This window comes from Podarcis melisellensis (genome assembly GCF_964234715.1).
Source record: "Podarcis melisellensis genome assembly, chromosome: 1".
In the NCBI taxonomy this organism is placed as follows: domain Eukaryota; kingdom Metazoa; phylum Chordata; class Lepidosauria; order Squamata; family Lacertidae; genus Podarcis; species Podarcis melisellensis.
The window spans coordinates 58,517,688-58,540,466 of record NC_138528.1 but is presented as its reverse complement, the minus strand read 5'-3'; the positions used below and the strand labels follow the sequence as shown (position 1 = coordinate 58,540,466).

Below are 22,779 nucleotides of genomic sequence, written 5' to 3'. Positions count from 1 at the left end.
TAAAATATGGAGCTAGGTTTTGCCCCAACTGTGCATGCCTCACACATACTATTCCACACTGGAACGACACACATACACTGCTGGCTCTGGGTGTAGGGACCTCAGATAGAAATTCCTACTTAGTTCTGAACCTCCTTGCACATCCTAGTTTCTTAGCTATGAGGTTCTGTCCTGGGCCCACTACAATTTAACACCTGCATACAAGACTTGAACAAAGAAATAAAAGCAGCAGCAAATACCTTTGGGGATATAAAAAAGCATCCATGATCAAGATATAATTTCTCAGCCATTCACTAGTGGTGGGCTCTGCCTTTAGGTTGGGGAAAACAGATTCACAAATAAAGGATGGGTGACACCTGGTTTGACAGTAGTACATGAGATCTAAGATCATGGGGAATCCAAATAAGTAAGGTTATATAGAAACAAAAATATTTTAACATTGTGCTAGTCAATCTGATGAGTATTTGTTTTAACTTATTTAATAGGAAGCAGCAGGGGAAGAATAAATGTAGCCAGAGGTCTAAAGAGGCATAAGAGAGGGTCACAATTCAACTAGACTAAGATACGTGGATAAGAACTCTAAAATCCCTGGCCTATTTTTATTCCAGAGGAGTGCCCAGGAGAACAGAGGAAGATTACTTATCAAGGCAAGCCCCCTCCACAAAAAATGGGTACGATAGTATTATTTCCATGCTGAAATTATGAGCATTCCTGCAAACAATTCACCTCTGTGAATATCATACAAGATATTATGCAAGAATATCATTTCTGTCACAACAAGAACCACAGTTTCCATTCATTTGCGTGTAATTGGAGGCATGCTGTGTTGATTATTATCTGTCCACAGTATATAAATGGAATTGAAATGGTAGTTTCAACTGCAGTACGAATAGGGATGACATTTTTTTTAAGAAGAATACTGCAATTAAAAAAATCTGAACACAAAACAAAAAATGCTTCTGCTTTTTCATTTTTTTATACAAAGAACAATGAAAATCTCTTATTTGACTCTGAAAAATCTCCCTTAGTTTGTTTGGCTATCAAAAGGTAACAAAACACACAACACTCATCCTTGTTCATTCTGATTTACTCAATTATCCATTTATGGTGGTCCAGTGTTGGCTGCCTCCATTTTCTGCTAGCTCCCTGGGATTGCATGAACAGTAAAGACTAGTGATCCCCTAGACCAGGGGTAGGCAACCTAAGACCTGGGGGCCGGATGCGGCCGAATCGCCTTCTCAATCCAGTTTGTGGATGGTCCAGGAATCAGCATATTTTTACATGAGCAGAATGTGTCCTTTTATTTAAATTGCATCTCTGGGTTATTTGTGGGGCCTGCCTGGTGTTTTTACATGAGCAGAATGTGTGCTTTTATTTAAAATGCATCTCTGGGTTATTTGTGGGGCATAGGAATTCGTTCATTATTTTTTTCCAAAATATAGTCCAGCCCACCACATGGGTCTGAGGGACGGTGGACCGGCCCACGGCTGAAAAAGGTTGCTGAACCCTGCCCTAGACAGCCAGCATACATGGATTACAACGCAACAGCTTGTCCGTGTTCCTTCAAACCCCCTGGTGGGCAATTCAAGGCAAAGCCAATCTGCATGCCCCCACAGCAAAAAGTATTAATGCCTTCCTCTGCCACAAGGTTTGGAGATAAGCCTCCTTAAGTGAGGAACAGGAACCCACAGTTCTACCAGTAAAAAAAACCCCATTCACCCTTGTAAGCTCTTAGCAAAGAAGAAAAGCTGAGGAACTCCTAATTTCCCAGTGCCAAGGTATCATGCTGTGGGGATTCGCAGTCAATAGAAATGCTGTGCAATTTAGTTTCTCAATTGACTACAAAGCAAGGTCCAGTCTTGCCATGGTGATGTTACTCAAGAGTTCTCTATGTCCTACAGAACTCAACCTTGCCTTGTGCTCTGGAAACAGATTAAAGGTAAAAGTAAAGGACCCTGACAGTTAAGTCCAGTCGCAGACAACTCTGGGGTTGCAGCACTCATCTCGCTTTACAGGCTGAGGGAGATGGCGTTTGTCCACAGACAGTTTTTCCGGGTCATGTGGCCAGCATGACTAAGCCACTTCAGGCAAAACCAGAGCAGCGCACTGAAATGCCGTTTACCTTCCCGCTGGAGCGGAACCTATTTATCTACTTGCAGTTTGGCGTGCTTTCGAACTGCTAGGTTGGCAGGAGCTGGGACCAAGCAACAGGATCTCACCCAATCACAGGGATTCGAACCATCAATGTTCTGATCGGCAAACCCAAGAGGCTCAGTGGTTTAGACCACAGCACCACCCGCGTCCATCTGTCTCTGGAAACAGATTAGCTATCATCAAATATCTACTGGCAGGCAGTTGCTGGATGACATCTTCCAATTCTGGGCTCCATTCAAGTATTGCTCCGTGCCTCACAGGCTGTCAGCTGGCCCAATATAGGGCACCAGGGGTAGCCATGAACATTTTGGCAACTGAAGCAAAAGTAAATGCAGCTGTCATCCTTTTTTTCTTTTTTGGGGGGGAAAGAGGCACATAGAAATGCAGGGGGGTATGAAAATAGCAAATCTGCACCAACTTCAGTGCCACATGTCTCTACATAGCACATAACATTTGTTTGCTATTGTCTGATGCAGGATTTCTCATTGCCAGAAAGACACAGAGCTTTTCAAACTCAACAACTGAAGGTCTCTTAAAGAGAGCAACTGCTGTTGCAAAAGCCTGTGCTTGTGATATTATTGTTCTTTACTGTTTGCAAGCCACGTTGGGATTTACTTGGGTGGAAAGTGGCACAGAAATGCAATAAATCAATTATAGCAGCAAACAAAGCTCCAGTTATAGGTATGCTTCTCTCCCATACCTATGTGCCTGATCTTTGGATCCCAACCTCAGTTTGTATTTGCAGACATCCCGTCAAAAGTAGTAAAGTGTATCAGATGGCAAATAAGGCATGTCCCTTCCTGCCCCTACATGGACATTAGGTCATGGGAACTCATTAGTTGATGGGAACTGATCAGCTGAATTTTTAATTCTGATGGCTCCAAGAAGTCTCCTTATTTTCACATAAACCTGGGGGGAAATATAAACATGTTGTACCTGAGCCTGAAGGCTACTTATCATTGCAGATCATTTTGCATAAATTACACCCACATAATACCCACCTATAATTTTGCAATCATGAAGCTCTGTTTTACAACATTTGCGTGATTCTTGAATGTGAAAATTTATGCTATGCAATGGATATCATCCGTACGTTAACAGAAATAATTGCTTCCCCACCCCAGCAAGAAGACAGTTTAGAATCAAGGCACAGTTTCAAAACCTCATACAAAAGAAACCCTGCTAAAATCTCCAGGGCTGTAGAATACGGTAAGTTAAGGTGCTTCCCTAATTAGATATTCTTTTCCCCATTACCTAAAGATTGGTGTTTGATGCAATGGGAAGAACGTGCATGGCACATTACCATGCATTCAATAATGAAAAAGGTCACATAGACAGCTACTCATCGTTACAGAATCTGGGCAGCCAGCCAGCAAAAGAGAAACAAAGGATCAATGGATATTAAATTATTATCAGACATTATGAATAGTTTCTTGGCTAGCAAAGTTCAACAGTGAAAACATTTGACACACTATTACTTCTGCTTCATAAAAGCTTTCATTTACTTAAAAGGGGGGGGGTGGCTTTGATGGTTAGAACTTCTGACTTCCCATGAGATCTACTGGAGAAGATGAATTCTGAAAGTCAGATATCTCAAAGCAGGAGGGGGAAATCTGGCTTGCTCAGAGTAGGGATCAACCAAGACAGCCCAGTATGGCACTTAACACACCTTCTTGAGGGTCACTACTAAATTCCTGGGAGGCTGGCCTCAAGAGAAGCTCCACTAGGAAAGGATGTCGCTCAGTGGCAAGACACCTTCTAAGCATGCAAGAAGTCCCAGGATTGATCATTGGCATTGCCGGAGAGAGCTAAGAAAGATTTCTAAATAAAACCCGGGAGAGCATCTGCCAATCAGGGTAGATAATACTGAACTGGATGAGCCAATCAACTGATTCAACAAAAAGGCAGCTTTCTGAGATGTCATTGGGCGTGCCATATGGAGGAGCCTGGAAAAGGAGGAATCAGAAGAAGGATTGGCAAGTCACATGCATGAACTCACTTCCTCCCTCTGGGTTACTGTTTCATTCTGAATTTCCATTTTGCACTGGAGAAAGTGTGCGGAGTGCAGCAAGGGTGCCAACTTGAATAAAATATTGCAGGAGGCAGGTACGCCCCGCCCTGCCCAATCAATCACAAGATGCAGTGTGTACACGTTACTTGAATGCCAATGCCTATCAACTGGGAGAGAGAGGCTCAAATGTTTTATTGCATGGGCTACGGGGAATTTGACCCCTAGGAGTTGACTCCTATGAAGTGCAGCATTTCTGTGCATGGAGGAAGCCATGTGGAAGATGGTGAACCCTGTAAGGCTGAATGTTCAGCAAGTTGCAAAAGGGGGAGGGTGCTGATTCATCTTCTTAACAGATTCCCCATAATCTCCAGCACCAAAAACAGACCATCAGCATAATGTAGAGAATGCCTCTCCTTGTCGTATTACTAGATCTTGGGCTGGCTCACCTGCCAGTATCTAGGGTGCTTCTCTCAAGGAACTATATATTGCTTTAGTCAAAGGCCTGTTACCAATACAGTAGTAATCAATGCTAATGAGGGGCATAGTGCAGATGTGCATAAACAAAAAGGTCTGCCTCCAATAGAGGCTATTACTTTGACTTTCATATTGTGTGAGGAGTCGTCTCCTGTAAAGAGATCACAACCTCTGACCGAAGATTCTTGTCTTGTGGTCAAACAATCCTCTGGAGCCAAAATAAAAGGGGGATGGGGAACATGCAAGGCAGCAAGGAATCCAACACTCAGGGAAAAGTGTGTGCCCAGCCCCAGGAGGACAGCCGGGCATCTGAACCAGAGGCCACTTCAGTCAGAGCTCACAAACAGCCACCACTTCAAAAGCAAACTGTCATTTAGTTTGTCAAAGCCTAATGCGCAGGACATCTCTAGCTGAGAGATGCTTCTAAGTATCTAATGGGAAATGATTCAGAAACTCTGTCAATGTGGGAAACATCCCAACCGTTGTCATTGGCTTCGAGGCATAGGAGCTGTCAGATTGCCATGGCTGAACAAATTACCAAATCTGGGCGGAGAGATAAGTCCAACTTCTCATGCCTGTTAAGTCTCACAAGGCCAGCATGCAAGCAGTTATCAAACTTGTGGAAGAACAGGACAGAGATGACAAAAGGGAAAGTTCTGTGTTTTTTGTCACTGCTTCTGATCATTTTGCTTTTGAAATGCATGTGCTAATTAAAAACACGTGATTCCAACAAAAATAAATAAATAAAAGCAGTTCCCAATATTTCTAATGCCCTGGACTGTCCCACCATGAAAAGCTATTCTGAGGATGTATGACCTGATCCAGAAGGGAAACACACATATGCCCCCCCCCCCCAACAACTGCACATATAACTGCTGGTGAAGGTGTGGTCGGGGGGGTGTGTGCTAATGATAATGAGCTAAAGCTTTCATGAGCTTTAAATGGAAAATACCCAAATTATCTGTATCCAACAGAGACAATCTCCATGGCAGAAACCTGAATTTTCCTTCTGGATCAGGTCATATAAGTACAAAAGTGTGTTGGGGCAAAGCTGAGGGGAGGGTAGAATTGGCAGGTACCAAGAAGTCCTCATATGGAATGAGATGTGCTCTAGGATCTCTCTCATTAAATGCTAACTACTGGGAGATGGGATTAATTCAGACACTCTAACTCTCACTTCCCAAATATGTGATCCACATAGTCATTGAGGACAGTACCCATCTCACTTTTGTATAAAAAGGATCTCTGGAATTGAGCCTTTCCCTTCAGAATTTCTACATGAAAGGTTTTCAAAGCTGGTTAATTTTAATATTAATATTGGAAAATGTGTTTCAATTAATTAAAAAAAAACCAAAATAAATACTTTATAGTAAACATTTTCCTAGATTAAACATTAAAATTGGATTAAAGTTTTTTAAAGCACACCATTGGAATATGCACTGCACTTTCCCCCCCTCTAAAGATAACAAGGTAACCCAGTTTAACAGTGACAGTTATGTAGAAAGCATTTCTAGATTTGTAATCTTAATTGCTAGCAAAAGGTTTCATTAAATTGCACTGTAGGAATTGATTTGCGATGGGCAATTTAAATGGGCTATAATCTTACAGAGGAAAATTAGACATTGCAGACTCATGGAAGAATACAGCCTGAACATTCAGGCCTCTGATAGATTTGCAAACGGCGGGAGGGGGTGGGTTCATATGTAAGCTTTTTGAAAGAAATCTAATTGCATCCTGTTGTAACCTCCAAGGACTCTAAGCAGCAGCCTTTGTGTTGCCTCTTTTAAATAGGCATATCCATGTTTATTGACTACAATAGCCAATACCTTGCTACAACCTAGTTCTCCAAACCCAACACAGCAACTTCAAAGTAATAAACAAAAAATTTGGTGTTTCTCATACGTATATCAGTGTATTAAAATATTGTTGCAGCATTATTTTAACTTCATCTTATTAAGGCGTCAGATTATCTGATGATTTCTCATATAGCCCAGGACCTTAGACAAATTTATCACACCTGGCACTCTATAGGTAAAGGTAAAGGTACCCCTGCCCGTACGGGCCAGTCTTGCCAGACTCTGGGGTTGTGCGCCCATCTCACTTAAGAGACCAGGGGCCAGCGCTGTCCGGAGACACTTCCGGGTCACATGGCCAGCGTGACAAAGCTGCATCTGGCGAGCCAGAGCCGCACACGGAAACGCCGTTTACCTTCCCGCTGGTAAGCGGTCCCTATTTATCTACTTGCACCCGGAGGTGCTTTCGAACTGCTAGGTTGGCAGGCGCTGGGACCGAGCAGCGGGAGCGCACCCCGCCGCAGGGATTCGAACCGCCGACCTTTCGATCGGCAAGTCCTAGGCGCTGAGGCTTTAACCCACAGCGCCACCTGCGTCCCCTTCCTGGCACTCTATAGATGAATGCTAATGGCACTATGATACGGCTTATTTTTCAAAGTTTGCGGAGGAGAATTACTGTGTGCCTGCTATTGATGATTCATATGAAGCAATGGCTGAGAAAACTGAGCGTCTTTTCCCTGACAATATAAGAAGAGCCTGGCCCTTAAGCAGTTTTATCAAGTAGCAGTGGCCCCCAAGGTTCAAGAAGCAGTCTGTGATCTTCAAGCATAACATGACATTCCTCAGCACCCTTTTATTATTCTGTCTCTAAGCACAGGCCCAGACTGAGGAGGGCAAAAGAGGGCACATGTCCCAGGAGGCAGGTAAGGGAGTGGCAAAATGGCAGCGTAGGAGATATGAGCACTGCAGCACACACTTAGTGACTCTTTACATTCCAGCCAAGTTCCACATATTAGAAGAGGTGGGGGGGTCATCCACCCATCTCTTCTAGAAGGAAGCTCAACCCAGCTGGAATGTAAGGAGTCACTGAAAGTATGCTGCAACTGTGCAATGCCTCTCCCAACTTTCCCATGTCATGTTGTCATCAGGGCCTGACTCTTTCTCCTAGATGTTCCCTCTGGCTTCCACTATTTTAAAAAGCAGAGATGGGTGGCAATAGAAAGTTCTGCCTGCTCCTTGCCCACTCCCGCAGGAAGAGGAAGGCATGAAGCTGGAAGAGAGGGCATGAGTTTGCAGACTTCCTTCTTTTGGTGGTGGCAGTAGCACGGAAGGCGAATGGGAGAAATACTTTCTTCCTTTGTCGCTGTCCCACTGCCACCAAGAGAAGGAAGCCTGCATGGGACACAAAGGGCAAAAAGACTTTTTGCCCCCTGCCCTTGCTGGTGTTGCTGTACCCAAGAGAAGGAATCATGGCACAGATTATGATGGCACAAACCTGCAGGAGAGGGAACAGAAGTGCAGGCTTTTGCCCCATACAGCAAAATGTGTTGATCTGACACTAAGTATTTGAATGAACCAAGAGACAGACAAATACACTGCTCCACTAGTCACGATGATGTGGTGGCTTCTGCACCCTTTATAAGCTGTGAGGACTGAGTTCTGGGCAATGGAGCAAGCTTCCCTCTTCCCAGCGTATCTTGTTCACTCATTTATTTATTTTAGAACTAGTTCCTTGGGAACCTTGGGGTACACAATGAGCACATGCGGCAGTCCTTTCACCAGGCACCTGCTTCTGTGTCTCAGTGCCCATCACAGCCAAGCTTTGTCCGAAAGCCAGCACCCATCTCTGCATTGCTAGTACAGTATTATAAATTATTCTGGGAAATTGAGATGAATTAAAACATTTATTGAACCAACAGTGATACAGAGAGAAGCAAATGGATACATCCCTTCTTACCCGCTTCTAGGAAAGAAAGACAGGGATGGGAAATTGCACAGATAGGTCTCCTAGGCTTTCTACAGCTATGCAGCTTTCCCCAATATCACTCAAGGACAAAAAGAACAAAATAGGTTAGCATGGGGGCTATCTATCTATTCTCCACTACAGCCCTCATCACATGTCATGGGTACATATTGAACCTGAGCATCACACCAGAGGCCACAGGCATTTGGATGCCTTGCATTTCGTTTGGAATTCAGAAAACTAATGGTCTGAAACAAATAGCACTTAACCTGCTGCATCTAAAGATGTGGTTAGACACAGTGGACTATAAAAGCACAGTTTAAAGTTCTACACAGCTGCTATAGATGAAGGTAGCCTGCTTCCTAGTTGAGATCCGCCCCTGGGAGCACATGCTTTGGTGCTTTGTCTGTGAACATTTCCAAGTGGTACTATTGCATTGTGAAGCCCTTAGGAAACTCGTACCCATCTCACCTAACAAACTTCAACCTCTACATTCAGACAAGAGCTTCCTCTTCCCACTGTGTGCTAAATATGAACACAGATGCAGATATTGATCATGCTGGTCCCTTATTAAGGAGTTTCCTTTTCATATGCTCCATGGGACAGAGTCCCTGAAAGCCTGATGAGAAGCATGTGATATGGCCTCGAACTCAGCTGAGTTTCAGCCCCTAATATCAAGCCAATATTGAGTATTTTTTATTTTAAATCTTTTCAAAATTTTCTGGTTTTTAACTAGAACTGCTGCTGTACATCTTACTTTTCAAAACAGTGAATCCTTAGGATAGGGTAAGAAAAAAGCCTACCAAGTAAATAAAACTTTTTATCACCTAACCCATTTTTCACCAAAAGTTATCTTAAAATATGCCAATGATAGGGGGTGTCACTAGTGTTAGGGAATCAGAAACTGCTCCTAGAGTTACTGGTAAGTATTTAGATCCTTCCCTTGAGATAATAAAATAAAAAACAAAAAACTCAGATACTTAGCTAAAGCTAAGCAAAGCAAATAGTTATCACTATTCCCCTGGTGGTTTGAGCATTCCTCTTAAAGTGTAAACCTCAGAAAGTCACAAAAGATTTTAGCCTTACAGCTTTTTAATAATGATAATAGAAGAGAAAGGGAGCAACTCTATTCAAATTCTCAAGTGAGAAACATGAGACTGCATTGCTTCCCTAAGGCATGCACACCCTTTATTAAAGTTCTGACTGCCCCCATTGTCATCACAGGGTATATTCAGATGAACCTAGAACAAAGTAAATGCTTGCAACACTTTTTCCACGCTGTGCCTCTGCATGCAAAATGTAAAATGAATACATTTCTTAGGCATGTCAAACACTCTGCTATCTATTATTCCCTGATACTTCAGGAGGCGGCTTTCTCCTTGCTTTAACGGGGAAATGCTGAAAAAATTCTAAGCCATACAAATCATAATACATAGTTATCACAATCAGCCTAAGCTCAGCCGACAAAGGAGTAGTTAACATTCAGGTATCAACTCCAAAAAAAGACACACACAAAAAACCCCTAGGCTCCAGAACAATGACATTTTAATGTCATCATTTCAGGCTATTGTCTGGGCCAGATTATGCTTTCCAAGATTCATATGTATAGGAAGCAGCTTGGGGAATAAAGCACTATTGTGTTACAAGAGTGAGGATTGTCCTTGTGACAATCTAATTCTAGACTGGTACGGGAAATCCTAAAAATCTGCCAGATCTCCTATATTTAAAGTCTAAAGGACACACAGTGCAATCCTGTGCATAACTGTGCATTCAGCGGATAAGTCCACACAGGATTGCAGCCTTATGTCTCTTGTTATTACCATAGAAGCAGCTTCCCATCTAAAACTAGTAGTAGTGAATGATAATGAATTTGAGGAGCAGGGCCTTAGGCTGTATTCCATATCCCTTCAGAGGAAAGCTCTATAGGGATTTTACTATGAAAGAATGCCTTTCATTAATGTTGTGGTTATACAGGTGCATAGGATTGCAGCCTTTTTGTGTTAAGTCACAAGCCTTTAGACACAACAAATACAGGCATGAGGAAACTCCCTAGGTGTGTTTGTGTGGAATCTGCATTCTGCTCATGTGCTGTGGCTGAACCAGTCTCTTCCATATTATTCATACCAGATGCTTCTTTCTAAGCTAAGCACCTGGCTCTAAAAACAAGCTAAGGTAATAAAAATGATACCTTAAGAACTAAATCATTTCTACCTGTCCTAGATTTGCTAGTCATTACCCCCTGGCTCTGCCTACTATTAACTCTCCTGCTTTCTGACTCAGCAGCAGCAATGGACACCGTGCATTACTGTAAAATGTACCACATGCTAAAACTGCCAAATATTTAAGCAGGGAACTTAAGAATAAAAGCAAGAAGAAATGCAGCAACCTGAATTAAGCAATAAGAATAGCTCAGAAATCACCAAGAAGCAAGACCCTAAAAAATTAAATATGTATAAAGCAGACATGTATAACCTCCACACACTAGTCTCTTTTGTCCCCTAGTTCCAACAAAGCCCTGAAGGAAGATGAGCCACACAGGGTGTCTCAACAGCTGAGTGACTTTTCTCTGACCTCACAGTATGATTATCAAAACAGGTATAGGGCATCTTCAGTTTCCCACAGATTTCAGGGAACAGTTACTATAGAGCTCTAGAGCCATACACATCCTAGGATGTAATATTGTGGTCTGTTATGTTACACCATATGTAAAGTTTGCTTGGAGCACCTATTTGCATGGTACTGACCTATTCCCTTGAAAATGCTACGGGAAGCCAACAAACTGGTGAATTTTGCTGTATGACGTCTAAGAAGTACAACCAGGCTACACAAAGAAAGAAATCTTTATATCAGATGCCTAGTTAGGCAGACTCTAAAATGGGGACAGAATAAAAATGCTAGTAAGAAAAAGAAAAACAGCCAGTGCATACATATTTGCTCCAATAGTGCTATCTCTATTCATAAAATTAGTCTCAGCGATGACAACTTTAAACGAGAACAGCTGCCCGAGTCTGGGTCCAGCGCCCTATCTTACTGCACCTCATTACAGCTCCAATGGCAGAGACTCATTCACATACCCCTCAGAATTTATTTATTTGCACCAAAATTATTCACAAAATTCATTCAGTCACGCATCCCCAAATTTCAAGCCCCGTTTTCAAATCAGATTTTAAAACGTGAGCTCTCTCTCCTTAGGATTCCTGTGCTACACGCATCAACCTTTCATAAAACTTCACACCTTCCACCCTCCAATACGGCAAATATTGGAGAATATAGGAGGTGAATGGCAGGGAACTGTCTTGCTCTAAACTGCCCCAGGCAAACTTTAAGAGCAACAGCAGAAAATCAGCAGAATTATTTCTGTAAGTGTATCTCCAAAGCTAACACCAGAATCCAAACAAGTCATACATAAGGCTCCACATAACCACAGCGATACTGTTTGTGTTATTGTTGCTATTATTAAAATTTATGGACTGCTTTCTATATCCAAGGATCCCAAAGCAGTCTACAGAATAAAATCACAACACTAAAATGTTTAAAACTTATAAAATCAAATAAGCAACCAGATGGACAGGGTATAAATTATTTTATTATTATTATTATGTTGTTGTTGTTGTTGTTGTTGTTGTTGTTGTTGTTGTTGTTCACATGTAAATAAAATCAACAGCAACTAAAAAACCATGCCAGAGATATCTGTGTTGGTTCCTATCATCAACACACACCTTCCATTTAGCCATTACTGAGGATTGAGGCCTCTGGAGCAGTATTCAGTGTGACACAACATTGATCTGGAAAGAGAAATTATGCATGCAAGGAAATGTCTTAGGCGCATACAAAGCTCTATGGATCCCAGTAAAGGAATCTGCTTAGGTCTGTAACAAGAATATGGGAGCAATTTGTGTTGTTCTCATATTAATGACTTGCAGAATCCAGGATGACCATAAGATAAACTTTATTAACTATTTACAGAACAAGGAGTCTCTGTTAAAGGAAGCCATAGTTTCTCTATTTCTGAATCACTTCCTACCCGGAGGCTCATCTGATTCACTAAAGCACAACCCATTTAAATTGATAGTGTCCTCACACAATACACTGAGTAATCCAAATTAATCTAAATAGCTGCAAGGAGAAAAGGACATTTAAGAGATGTTTTACTGAATGCAGGTGCCAGTTCTGTCCATGGTGCTATTTTTATGCAAAGCAGCATACTCTTGAGCTTTCAGCAAACACAGGAACCAAGTGTCTCAGAATTTAGCAAGGGCTGAAAAGCTGCACCTGCACAATGGAGGCAGGTAGAATTACAGAGCTGGTTCGTAAATGTTTGCTTTTTGTTATTATTCTGATAAAATCTTTTTAAAATTGCAAAGCTCTTGTACAGTGTCTTTGCCTTATGTCTGTGAGCATCCTAATAAAAAATGGATTAGAGAAACCAGTGGCAGCAAATGCAATACACCTCAGATTCTAATCAAAGCCCTTTCACATTATTGCTGAAGTTAACTTTCGAACAACAAATGGGAAAAACCAAGAAGAAGCAAAACTCCTTGCACAACACAGAACAAGTGTGGAATTTTTGGCCTTAGTATTACAAAAAGCATATATTAATGTGAAATCTGATGAACAGATAATGTTATGACCATTATTATACTGAACTATGAAAACTAAAATAAGAATAATCATCTCATCTCCAGGGTGTAAAGAAAGGAAGGAAGCTATTCCTTTCCCATATTCAGCACTGCATGATTGACTTGGCATATTAATGTAGGGGTTGATGTGCACTTTTTTCTCTAAAGCATAAGATATCGATCTCTGCCACAGGCAGGATACCAAACCAGATGGACCACTGGTCTCATCTGCTCTGTCAAATCTTATCAACATAGTGTTAATCTCCAAAAGGAAAGAAAAAGAACAAGATCACAGTTCCATGATCAGAGGAGCCCAGACTGAAATTTTTCATAGTATTTCCCTGCCCTCCCCCACTTTTACTACCAGAATATCAGAGAGGAGCATATGTCACTTTTAGACAAGGCTCAGCATAGAGAAATGGTCATAGTGTCATGCCACCACCAGGAAAAAGTGATGAGTTCCTTATAAAGTAAATTGAGCTGATCTTCTTTAAATATTGTTACTCAACAGAGAGTTAGATTACATTATGCATGAAGATTTGTAACATTGCTTATTTCCACAAATACTCTTTCCAAGAATGGCTGGAGAAGTTCATATGACTGCCACATATGGAATGTCATACGAACTGTCTTACATCCTCTCCAATACATTGCTTAAGATACTTTGTTTATGTAACTGTATCTGAATGCCATCTATAAATTAACTTAAAAGAATAATCTTATGTAGGTTGACAAGGGTCTTAAAGGGTTTTTTTGCTCATAAGTTGTTCCACTCAGCCTCTTCTGTTTTGATATCTAGGTCTATTTCCCCATAATTGTTTGGTTGCTGAACATTGTCCAGCAGTAAGGTCACTAAATATTTTGTACAAAATTGACAGGATCTTTTTAGAATGTTCAATCGTATTCAAAATTAAATTTTCAAAGGGTGTCAATGACCAAAGGGCCTGAGACTTAAGTGTTGAGCTTGAAATAAAATGTACAATTTGATGGATAAGTAGCCAATTCACATTGCATCCTCTCATATTTTCTATAATTTGTTCTGCTGTGAGGGTGCTGTCGTTTTCATAAAAATTAGCTAATATATATAAGACTTTTTATTTCTATTTCTTGCCAATTCGATTTCTGTCAGGCATGTAGAAGGAAGGGTGCTATCCAAAGATATTAATGGTGATATAGATAGAGCTAAATTTGTCAAATCTTTAATTTTGCTTTTGTGATTTTTGCCATTTCTTGCCATTTCTTAAGGGTTTCCACTGATATACATATAGGTAAATTCTGAAACAGAAATAAAAACGTTGAAAGTACCATATTCTTAACTGATGCAACTCTACCCATCCATGACAAAAATGCCTTACACCAAGTTTTGATATTCTTATTAGTGACAAAAATTGTAAAGTTGTGTCCAAGATTTTGTATTCCCATGTACTTAATATGATGTGGGCAAAGGCTGAAGCAGTTGTGGCGGGCCTTGCAGCTTCCTCTTGCCTTGTGACGTCATATGTGCATGTCGTGCGCATGACATGCACACACACTGAGCACTCCCAAAGTTGAGGAGAACCCATACCCATGCCAGATGCTGACCCCGGTAGCTTTGGCGTTACCAGCAGCTGAGTGCCAAGTCCCTTTGGACATGCTGATTGGTGGGTTTGACTGTAATTGCTTTTCCAAATGGGTTACTGGCAAGACAATAAGGGATTTCCATTTTAACTCATTTCATACTCTTCTCCTTTTCATTGGGTTGCTCAGCCCATTCACATTAACACCCAAGGTTACATTTTGCACAAATGCTTTTTATTTTTAACGCTGGTTCCCATAAAAAATTATTTTGGTTGCCACATATGCAAAAATTGTTTTGTCCCAGTTCCAATATTTGTTTTCATTATAGCTTGAGCAAAAATTCAGTAGATTTCATTTTTAAAAATTATTTTCAGTGTGGCATAAGTGGAAATTGTTTAGTCTCCATTCCATTCCCTGCTCCCCCATATGGAGCCTCTCAGGAGAGACTCAATGTGGATCTTAATTAAGGGTCTGCAGGTAGCGAGTGTATGAACGGAATGAGCAAAATCACATTTAACTCTTTCCCCACCCCCACTTTTACAACATTCAAACAGATCAACTTATTGCAATGTTAAGAAACGGTATGCACTTTCACCATCTCTTCTAGCAACTGCAAGCAAGGGTTGCAGCATACAATGCAGGTTATAGCAATAAAAATGAAAAAGTCCAAGACAGGTTACAGGAGAACGTTGTCCCTGCTTTCCAAGCAGATTCTTGAGATTCTTGAGTTTCTTCTTCAATCCATCTTGAGGCATCAGCCAAAGTAACAGCAAGTTCTGCATGCAGCTCAAAAGGCAAACTGGCAAATGTCCAGAGAAACAAACATTGAGGTATGTCTAAACTTGCAAAGTGAACACTGGCGATACAGCTCTGCTCAGGGACTAACAAAATTAAGCCTTCTTTATAAGGCGTAATTCAAGTGATCTGAAGTTCTTCATCACAGTGTTGCAGCAATACAAATAGTGTATGCTTGAAACTGTGGCAGCCATGGGAGCGAACTTGGAGATTAAGTATAACATTTTGTAACAAAAGAAATAAGGAAAGGAGACAAGAAACCAGAAGGATAGAAGACTCCAAGCAGCAATCGAAAACAACCTATTCGTTTTGTGCGTTTCCAAGCACATTGTGCAACTAAAATGCTGATTATTATCCGCAAGCCATTGTATGGTTGTTGGCTCTTGAAAAAGAAAATAATGTGAAGATAATGAGTTCCTTACAGTGAGAGGAAAGCATTTTGCTCATAAAAACCTGAATATTAAGCTTTCACCTTAACACATTTAAACAACCTTTAAAATATGTACAAGCAGCTTATTAATTTTACAGCAAGATGGTAAATCCGAAACCTGGAAAGAAGAAAAAGAGAAATCTCAAATATAAAAGCTGAGCTCTTCCAATGATATAGGTAATTACTACAAAAGGGCACTATTAAACTGTCAGAATTCTATTTGAATTTAACCCAGTCAATGATCAGCGCTCTCTCTCTCTCTCTCTCTCTCTCTCACACACACACACACACACAGACACAGACACACACACACACACACACACACACACACACACTGAATAGGACAAGATCAGGAGTAAATCTGCAAGGCTTCATCAATGTCATGTTGATTTACACAAGCCTTAAGCAAGACCCATTATTTCAACACATTTAAATCACTCGAGCACTACAAGAGTTTGATAGCCGAGTATTAGAATGACTCACAACAAGAGTTTTCTGCTCACAGCAGGCCTGTAGCATACATGCTTCATAATTGCTAGCTTATTCTTTGCATGTTAGGGGCAGATTTGAATTTAGAAGAGTGTTTAAGTCCCACAGCCTAGTCATGCATTGCATTACTATGCTGCAGAGATGGCTCAGTCAATATGGACAGAGTCTGCGCAGGAGACAGTAAGACTGAACTATGCTCCATCTATTTATTTATTTTTGACTTCTTTTTATTCATTTTCTATAACCAAACCACAAAAAAGAAAAACAAAAATAAACAACACACACCAAAGAAAAAAGAAAACATCAATCAAAACAAAACACATGAACAAACCAGAAGACAAACATTAATTAACAACAAATAACGGTTGACTTCCCTCCATCTCGGTTTTGAGTTATGTAAATATTAAATCCATTCTGCAGTTTTTCATTTTATATCGTCTACGCATCGCAAGGGTTATATTAAACCTACTGTGATTTTTATATCTCTAGAATTTGTTTCCATATATGTTATGAATTTGGTCCAATCGTCAATAAACTTTGTACCTTTATGCTGTCTGATGTTCTGCATCATTTTTGCCAGATCCATATATTCAAATAATTTAATTTGCCAATCTTTAACGGTCGGGATATTTGGGGTTTTCCAATTTTGTGCTAACAGAATCCTGGCAGCTATGCTCCATCTATTCTAACATAGTATGTTCCTGGCCACTGTCCTTAATCTAAAATTCATTGAAGAGGCAAACTGACCAGAGTACCTCACTGGCCACACAAACTACACAGATTATCTTTTGAGACTCTTAACCTGGTGGAACATGCAAACAGCTCGTGCTATTGGAGAAATAATCGAAAAGATATTTCTATTGCACTGTTAAAATAGGCACGGATATGTAAAACTCAATGTGCTATTGCAGTCATGTCATGCTTGTGGGACTCTCATAGACACCTGGTTGGCCACTGTGAAAAAGGAATGCTAGACTCCATAGGCCTTTGGTCTCATCCAGCAGGGCTTTTCTTATGAGATAAAAACCCCATAATTTATTGTGTCTAATCATGTGCTACTCTTACAACATTAATTCAGCCAATCTAATCATACCTTAAGAAACATGAGAATTAAACATTCTAGTTAGTACTTCTTGGACCACTTAATCTATGAAATTTGCTTTGATTGATGGTGAGGAAGTGGTAAGGTACCTCCAATCTACTTGATGATACAGAAGTAACTACTCAAAGAAGGGGTACCCAAAAATCACAGACACACACAAATCAATGGTGTTACTAGGAAAGAAGAAAATTCCCTATGCATCAATTAGATTAAATCATGAAAAAACTTTAAAATGCCTTTTAATGCACATTTAATTAGTTTAATTAAATGTTTGTTTCGCTTACGCTCAAATTCAGTGGAAATCTGGAGAAAGGACATAGCTGTAAACTTTTCCCTTTTCTTGCGAGGAATTCTATTCGGAATAAGGGAAATTCCCTTTTAAAAAGGGAAACATTGACAGCTATGAGAAAGGAAGAAGGTGGAGAGGTCAAGGGAATTCTGCAGAAAAACAAACTGGAGTAAGAAGCCATCAATTTTTGCTCCAACCAATGCAGCATGCAGCACTGTTTCCATTCTGCTGCAGTTCAGCTTCTAACAAACACTACATTATTGTGCTTGCTGTTCACTGTGGCTGAGTTTTATGTAATTAAGTTATTATTACATTCATTTCAAAACAAATACCATTAATTTCAGTGCAAAGGAAACAATGCAAATTGGGGGAATGGAACATGAATTACGGTATTTATCATTTGCAAACTGAAAGCAACAGCGAAGACCAGTCATATGTACCAGTCGCTGGATTGATTTCCTCTCCAGACATGGGATGAATTAAGTGTACACCAGCAATTTCTGCTACCATTTCAGTCAGACATCTCTGACATCCCTAGCCTGGAGCTGCTTTTAAAAGAATACACTCTTAAATCAGTTCTGCCTTAAGTGATTGTGCACTAACTCAATGAACCTAATGGCATAACCAGGCATATCAAAACTACTGGGCAAATTTATGCTTAAGTTTAAAACAAACAACAGTTCACCTCCATATGTGAACCAAGTATCATTTATTAATAACAAAAAGAAACATTTTGACAATACCCCACCCCCTGGCACTCTTTTCAAATCAATGCACGTCTATGAAATTCTGAATAAGAAACTTAACAAGGAAAGGAATCAATCCAAGAGAAATCTATACTACTGTGTCACAGAAAATTGACATCTTGCATCTACACTGGTTAAATAGATTCTTACTGAACCAAACAATGCTGCTTGTTCTTCCAGCAATTGTTATGTGGTTTATTGTGGCTTCCAGGAAGTTTTTCTCAGTTAAAAACAACAACTATGATGCAGCAACCCTAAACATGCTTACTGGGAAGAAAGCCCCTATTGACTGTAGTGGAACTTACTTTTTATTAACATGCATAGGATTGCACTGTTAATTTATGGCTCCTCCCTGAAACCAGTAACCTACAGGCCCCCAAAATTATGTAATGCTATCAGTAGCAAAAACTTATTTCTTTGCCCATAAGAATAATTCTACTGATTCCAGCAGATCTATTCAAATGGTTATTAACTTTTAACTTTCAAATGGAAAGTTAACCAGGATTTAGGCATGTAATTCACACCAAAGCCATTAAAAATTGTGTGGCTAAATCCAGTTCAACTGTGAACACGATTAGTGTCAATCCCATTTTAATTCTGTCTGGAAACTAATAAATCAGTGAAAAGCTTCCCTTCTACCACTACAACTCAGGGGTGGGGGCAGGAGCAGACCCCAATTTTCTACAGCTTTCTGAAGGCCAATCTATAACAACAAAGCTAGATGAGCTCAAGCTGGAGATCAGGGCTAAGAATACTAATTAAATTCAACACCCACAAAATGTGGTTATGAAAAAAAGCATATTAAGGGCTGATCCTCAAACATATTCATAGGGTAGTGTTCCTCTTTCCATTCCAATTTGCACAGGCAATGTATGTTACAGAAAAGAAACCACAAAGAACATGGGCACATTATTTTCTTTCCCTCTATAAAGGTGGCTAAACCTTTGCAGTCTCCTAGCACAGTTTTCTTACAGACGGAAAACAGGAGCATGTGCTAATTTAACACCATTTCTTTCTTATTTATTCATGTAGGAGACCAATTTATTTCCAATGAACAAATCTGTTCCAATAATTAATTATTAATGTTAGACAGCCGTCAAATACACAACATCTCTGGCTGAGTATCTTGCAAAGAGGCAGGCAGGTAGCACACATTCAGCCCAAGGATTGTGGTCCAAAGTGCTTCTTTCTATAATCCTAAATATGTTTCACTGAAGTTTCTGACCCACATCCTTTTCCCTGGAAAATTCAGCCAGGAAGGAAATGTAATAATACCCAATTCCCTGTGTTGTTTTGCAAACACAAGTAAGAGAGAGATCACCCAAGCGTAAAGAGTCATTAAAATAGATCTTACATATATCATTATAAATTTAATAATCTCCATGACGGCTAGAGTTCAAGTTAAAATGAATGTCAGCTAAGCATGACCAATTGATGTTATCCCAGCTGCCACCGAGCCTCACTTGGGGTTATATTATACTTTCAGAGGCCCCATTTTACATGTGCACCAAACACCCAGAGCCAAGAACAGATGGAAGATGTAGGCCTCCATACTTATCAGAGTTTCAGTCAAAACCGCATATTAATATTAGTAAACCAGCTCTACAGTACCTTACTGTCAAGAACACCAAATGTTTGTCTCATAGAACGCAAGCTTTGTATACAGCAGGGCTTTAAAATATATTAAAGGCCTCTAGAAATCAAGTCGATAAGGGGAATTTTCTTTCAGTGTCTATTGATTGCTATTTCCACCTCCGAATGGGGTTGTGAAAATGGGAGAATGAAGGGTCCTTGTCGCCTTCAGCTGATATAGCAAACAGGGGAGAGGGAGGGAGAGAGATTCTTTGGGGAAGGCTCCCTAAGCAAACAACTGCATTTTCATCTTGTTGAGAGAGAGAGAGAGAGAGAGAGAGAGAGAGAGCGCTATCCAAGCTGGTTTTATTTCCAGTGGAAAGTAAGTTTTATTCTTCAACAGACTCAGCAAAAGAAAATCAAGACACATAATCCTTCTTGTTTCACTGTATTGCTGGCATTACTGAAAAGGAGAAGTAAAGCTTGACGCACAATTTACAGCTCAGGCATATTTCAACAATTTTCTCAAAGCGATGCATTTAAGTCACAATGAAAAAAGGGATCTCCAGAGGAACCAGAATACATTAGTGTACCACCAACTAATCCCTGTGGACTTATGTAGCAACAACACATCACAATTTGAACCAGTAAAATAAGTTCAAAATTCAGTTGCTCACTACTTTCAATTACTACTAATGAATGACAACACGATATTGGATATAGAGTCACATCAAACTCTTGCTGGCCAATGAAAAGCATACAATTATTTAAGTATACTGTCACTTTTCTCAAACACATGAGACACCAGGAAACATATAGAGACCATCTTGCAAATCCACGGGTACCAAATATTCCATTAAGGTTGCAATCCAACACTCACTTACCTGGGAGTAAATCCTACTGAAGATGGAAGACCTTACTCCTATGTAAACATGCATAGGATTGCGCTACATGACTATTCATTTAAGATCTTACATAGAAAACAGTCCTTTATGCATTTTTATTTTTTAAAAAACCCTAGCACCCACCAACAAATGAAATAGTAAGTTAGCTTTATCTTCCTCACTAGTGTCACCACGTGACAGCAGAGTCATTATAATAACCAATCATTCTTCCTGCTTCTTATTTTCCTATTGCTCTTTCAAAAACAGCTAGATGCTTCCCAGTTCTTTGCTGCTCCCTTACCACTCAGTGCCAGCCAATTAAACTAGATCAATGTTCAACCTAAGAAAGCTCATCCACCACCAGCTACAACACTGAAAATCTGCACTGAATACAAAAATTGTAAGTGGCATTTGAACTCCCTGAATCATGCTCAGCAATTTAAGCACAAAATGCCAGTGGTGAAGTCTTGTCACTTACTCTTTTTTGATCTTCCAGTCCATGTGTCACAGGCTTTCTTTTCTGATGCTGGCTAGACTCTGATCCAGATTCCATTTCCCAGTAACAAATATCCTGCGTGTCTCCTGAAGCTTTTTCCTCAAAATCCACAGTATGAATAAGAAAACATTAATGTGAAACGAAAAATAGAGAGAACCTTCAAATCTCTTCCTTGTTTTTTATAATCCTTTCAGATCTCTGGTTTGCCATCTCTGCTAATTATCTTAACAGACAAGCACTGTAAGCCCTTTATTCCCTATTTTAGCTCAGATGTAGAAATCCATTGATGTGCGTTATAGGGAGTTGGCAGAGCTGAATCCATATTTAACAGTCTGTGCCACATCATTGCTTCACCAGCATCTTCCTTGTTGCTCCACCAGCATTCTTGGCATGGATAATATATGTGTCAATAAAGGTGTAAATGTGCATTTAATCCACTGTGTTGATATTATCAGCATCCCTCTCCTAGGCCAACTTCCTCCCATAAATCAGTGTAAACACTTCACAATGATAATTGCCTTTTGCAAATCTAGCAAGTGTAAATTACATAAAATCATCCATGCAACGGTGTCGTCGTCATCGTCTTCTTCCACACAAGCAAAGGCCTAAAAGGGGGAAAACACATATTTTATCTGTTTGACAGATGAAAGGATCTTTATTACATTAGCAGCTAAAATGTGTGATAAAATCAGAGCTTTGCACATATAACACTTCTTATGCACATGGCTAAGAACACACTGTTGCTAAAAGAACGGGTAAAATGTAATATCAGATGAGCTGACTTGTGCAACAGGGCATCCCTTTCCTCTCCTCTCCCCTGAAATCCCCTCTAAAATCTCTTCCAAAGTGTGCCCAACTCTCAGAAGCAGTTTTTTTTTGGGGGGGTACATAGGGGACTGCAGGGGGGAAAAGAAAAAGGGGAAGTCCCACTACATGAGTGAAAGTCAATTCTCCTCACATACATATACCACTGGATGTCTCCCAATATGTAGGTCCTCCTTATTTTGGCATTTAATTTAACAGAAATGAAATCAATGTTGCTTTACAAGAGTAGTTTAATGTGCTCCAACATTCTTTCTATATACTTTTACTGTCATCTAAATTTCTTTCTCTGTTTCAGCCATCTGTGAAAGGCACATGGAAAGCAATAACATATTTTGTGTAATAATCACCAGGTAAGTTAATGTTCAAGACTGGACAGTTCCTGGCTCTACCTCTGCAACAAAGAAGTCCAAGAAAGACACAAACACATTATCCATAAGCCAAATGAACTATTGTTACTCAGTGAAAGAAAAACAAAGTTACTATCATCTAAAAACTGTATTTTTAAACAGCTCATTCCCTACTCTAATTTTAAAAAATGATTAGTTGAGACCCTGCAGTATATAATCATGTGTCACCTCAA

The 22,779-nt window shown here is 40.1% G+C and overlaps 1 protein-coding gene across 2 annotated transcripts in view; it reads right to left on the bottom strand.

Moving 5' to 3' along the window:
- The window catches only part of NAV2 (neuron navigator 2), a 535,652-nt gene extending 513,683 nt beyond the window's left edge, over positions 1 to 21,969 (bottom strand). The window contains exon 1 of one of the 2 annotated variants that reach the window (XM_081891071.1): positions 21,357 to 21,969. In XM_081891071.1, coding sequence (XP_081747197.1) covers positions 21,357 to 21,431 — 75 coding nt within the window. In that variant the 5' untranslated portion in view covers positions 21,432 to 21,969. The remainder of the gene's footprint in view (positions 1 to 21,356) is intronic. The other variant, XM_081891073.1, reaches the window with a different exon arrangement.
- Positions 21,970 to 22,779: the final 810 nt, after the last annotated feature.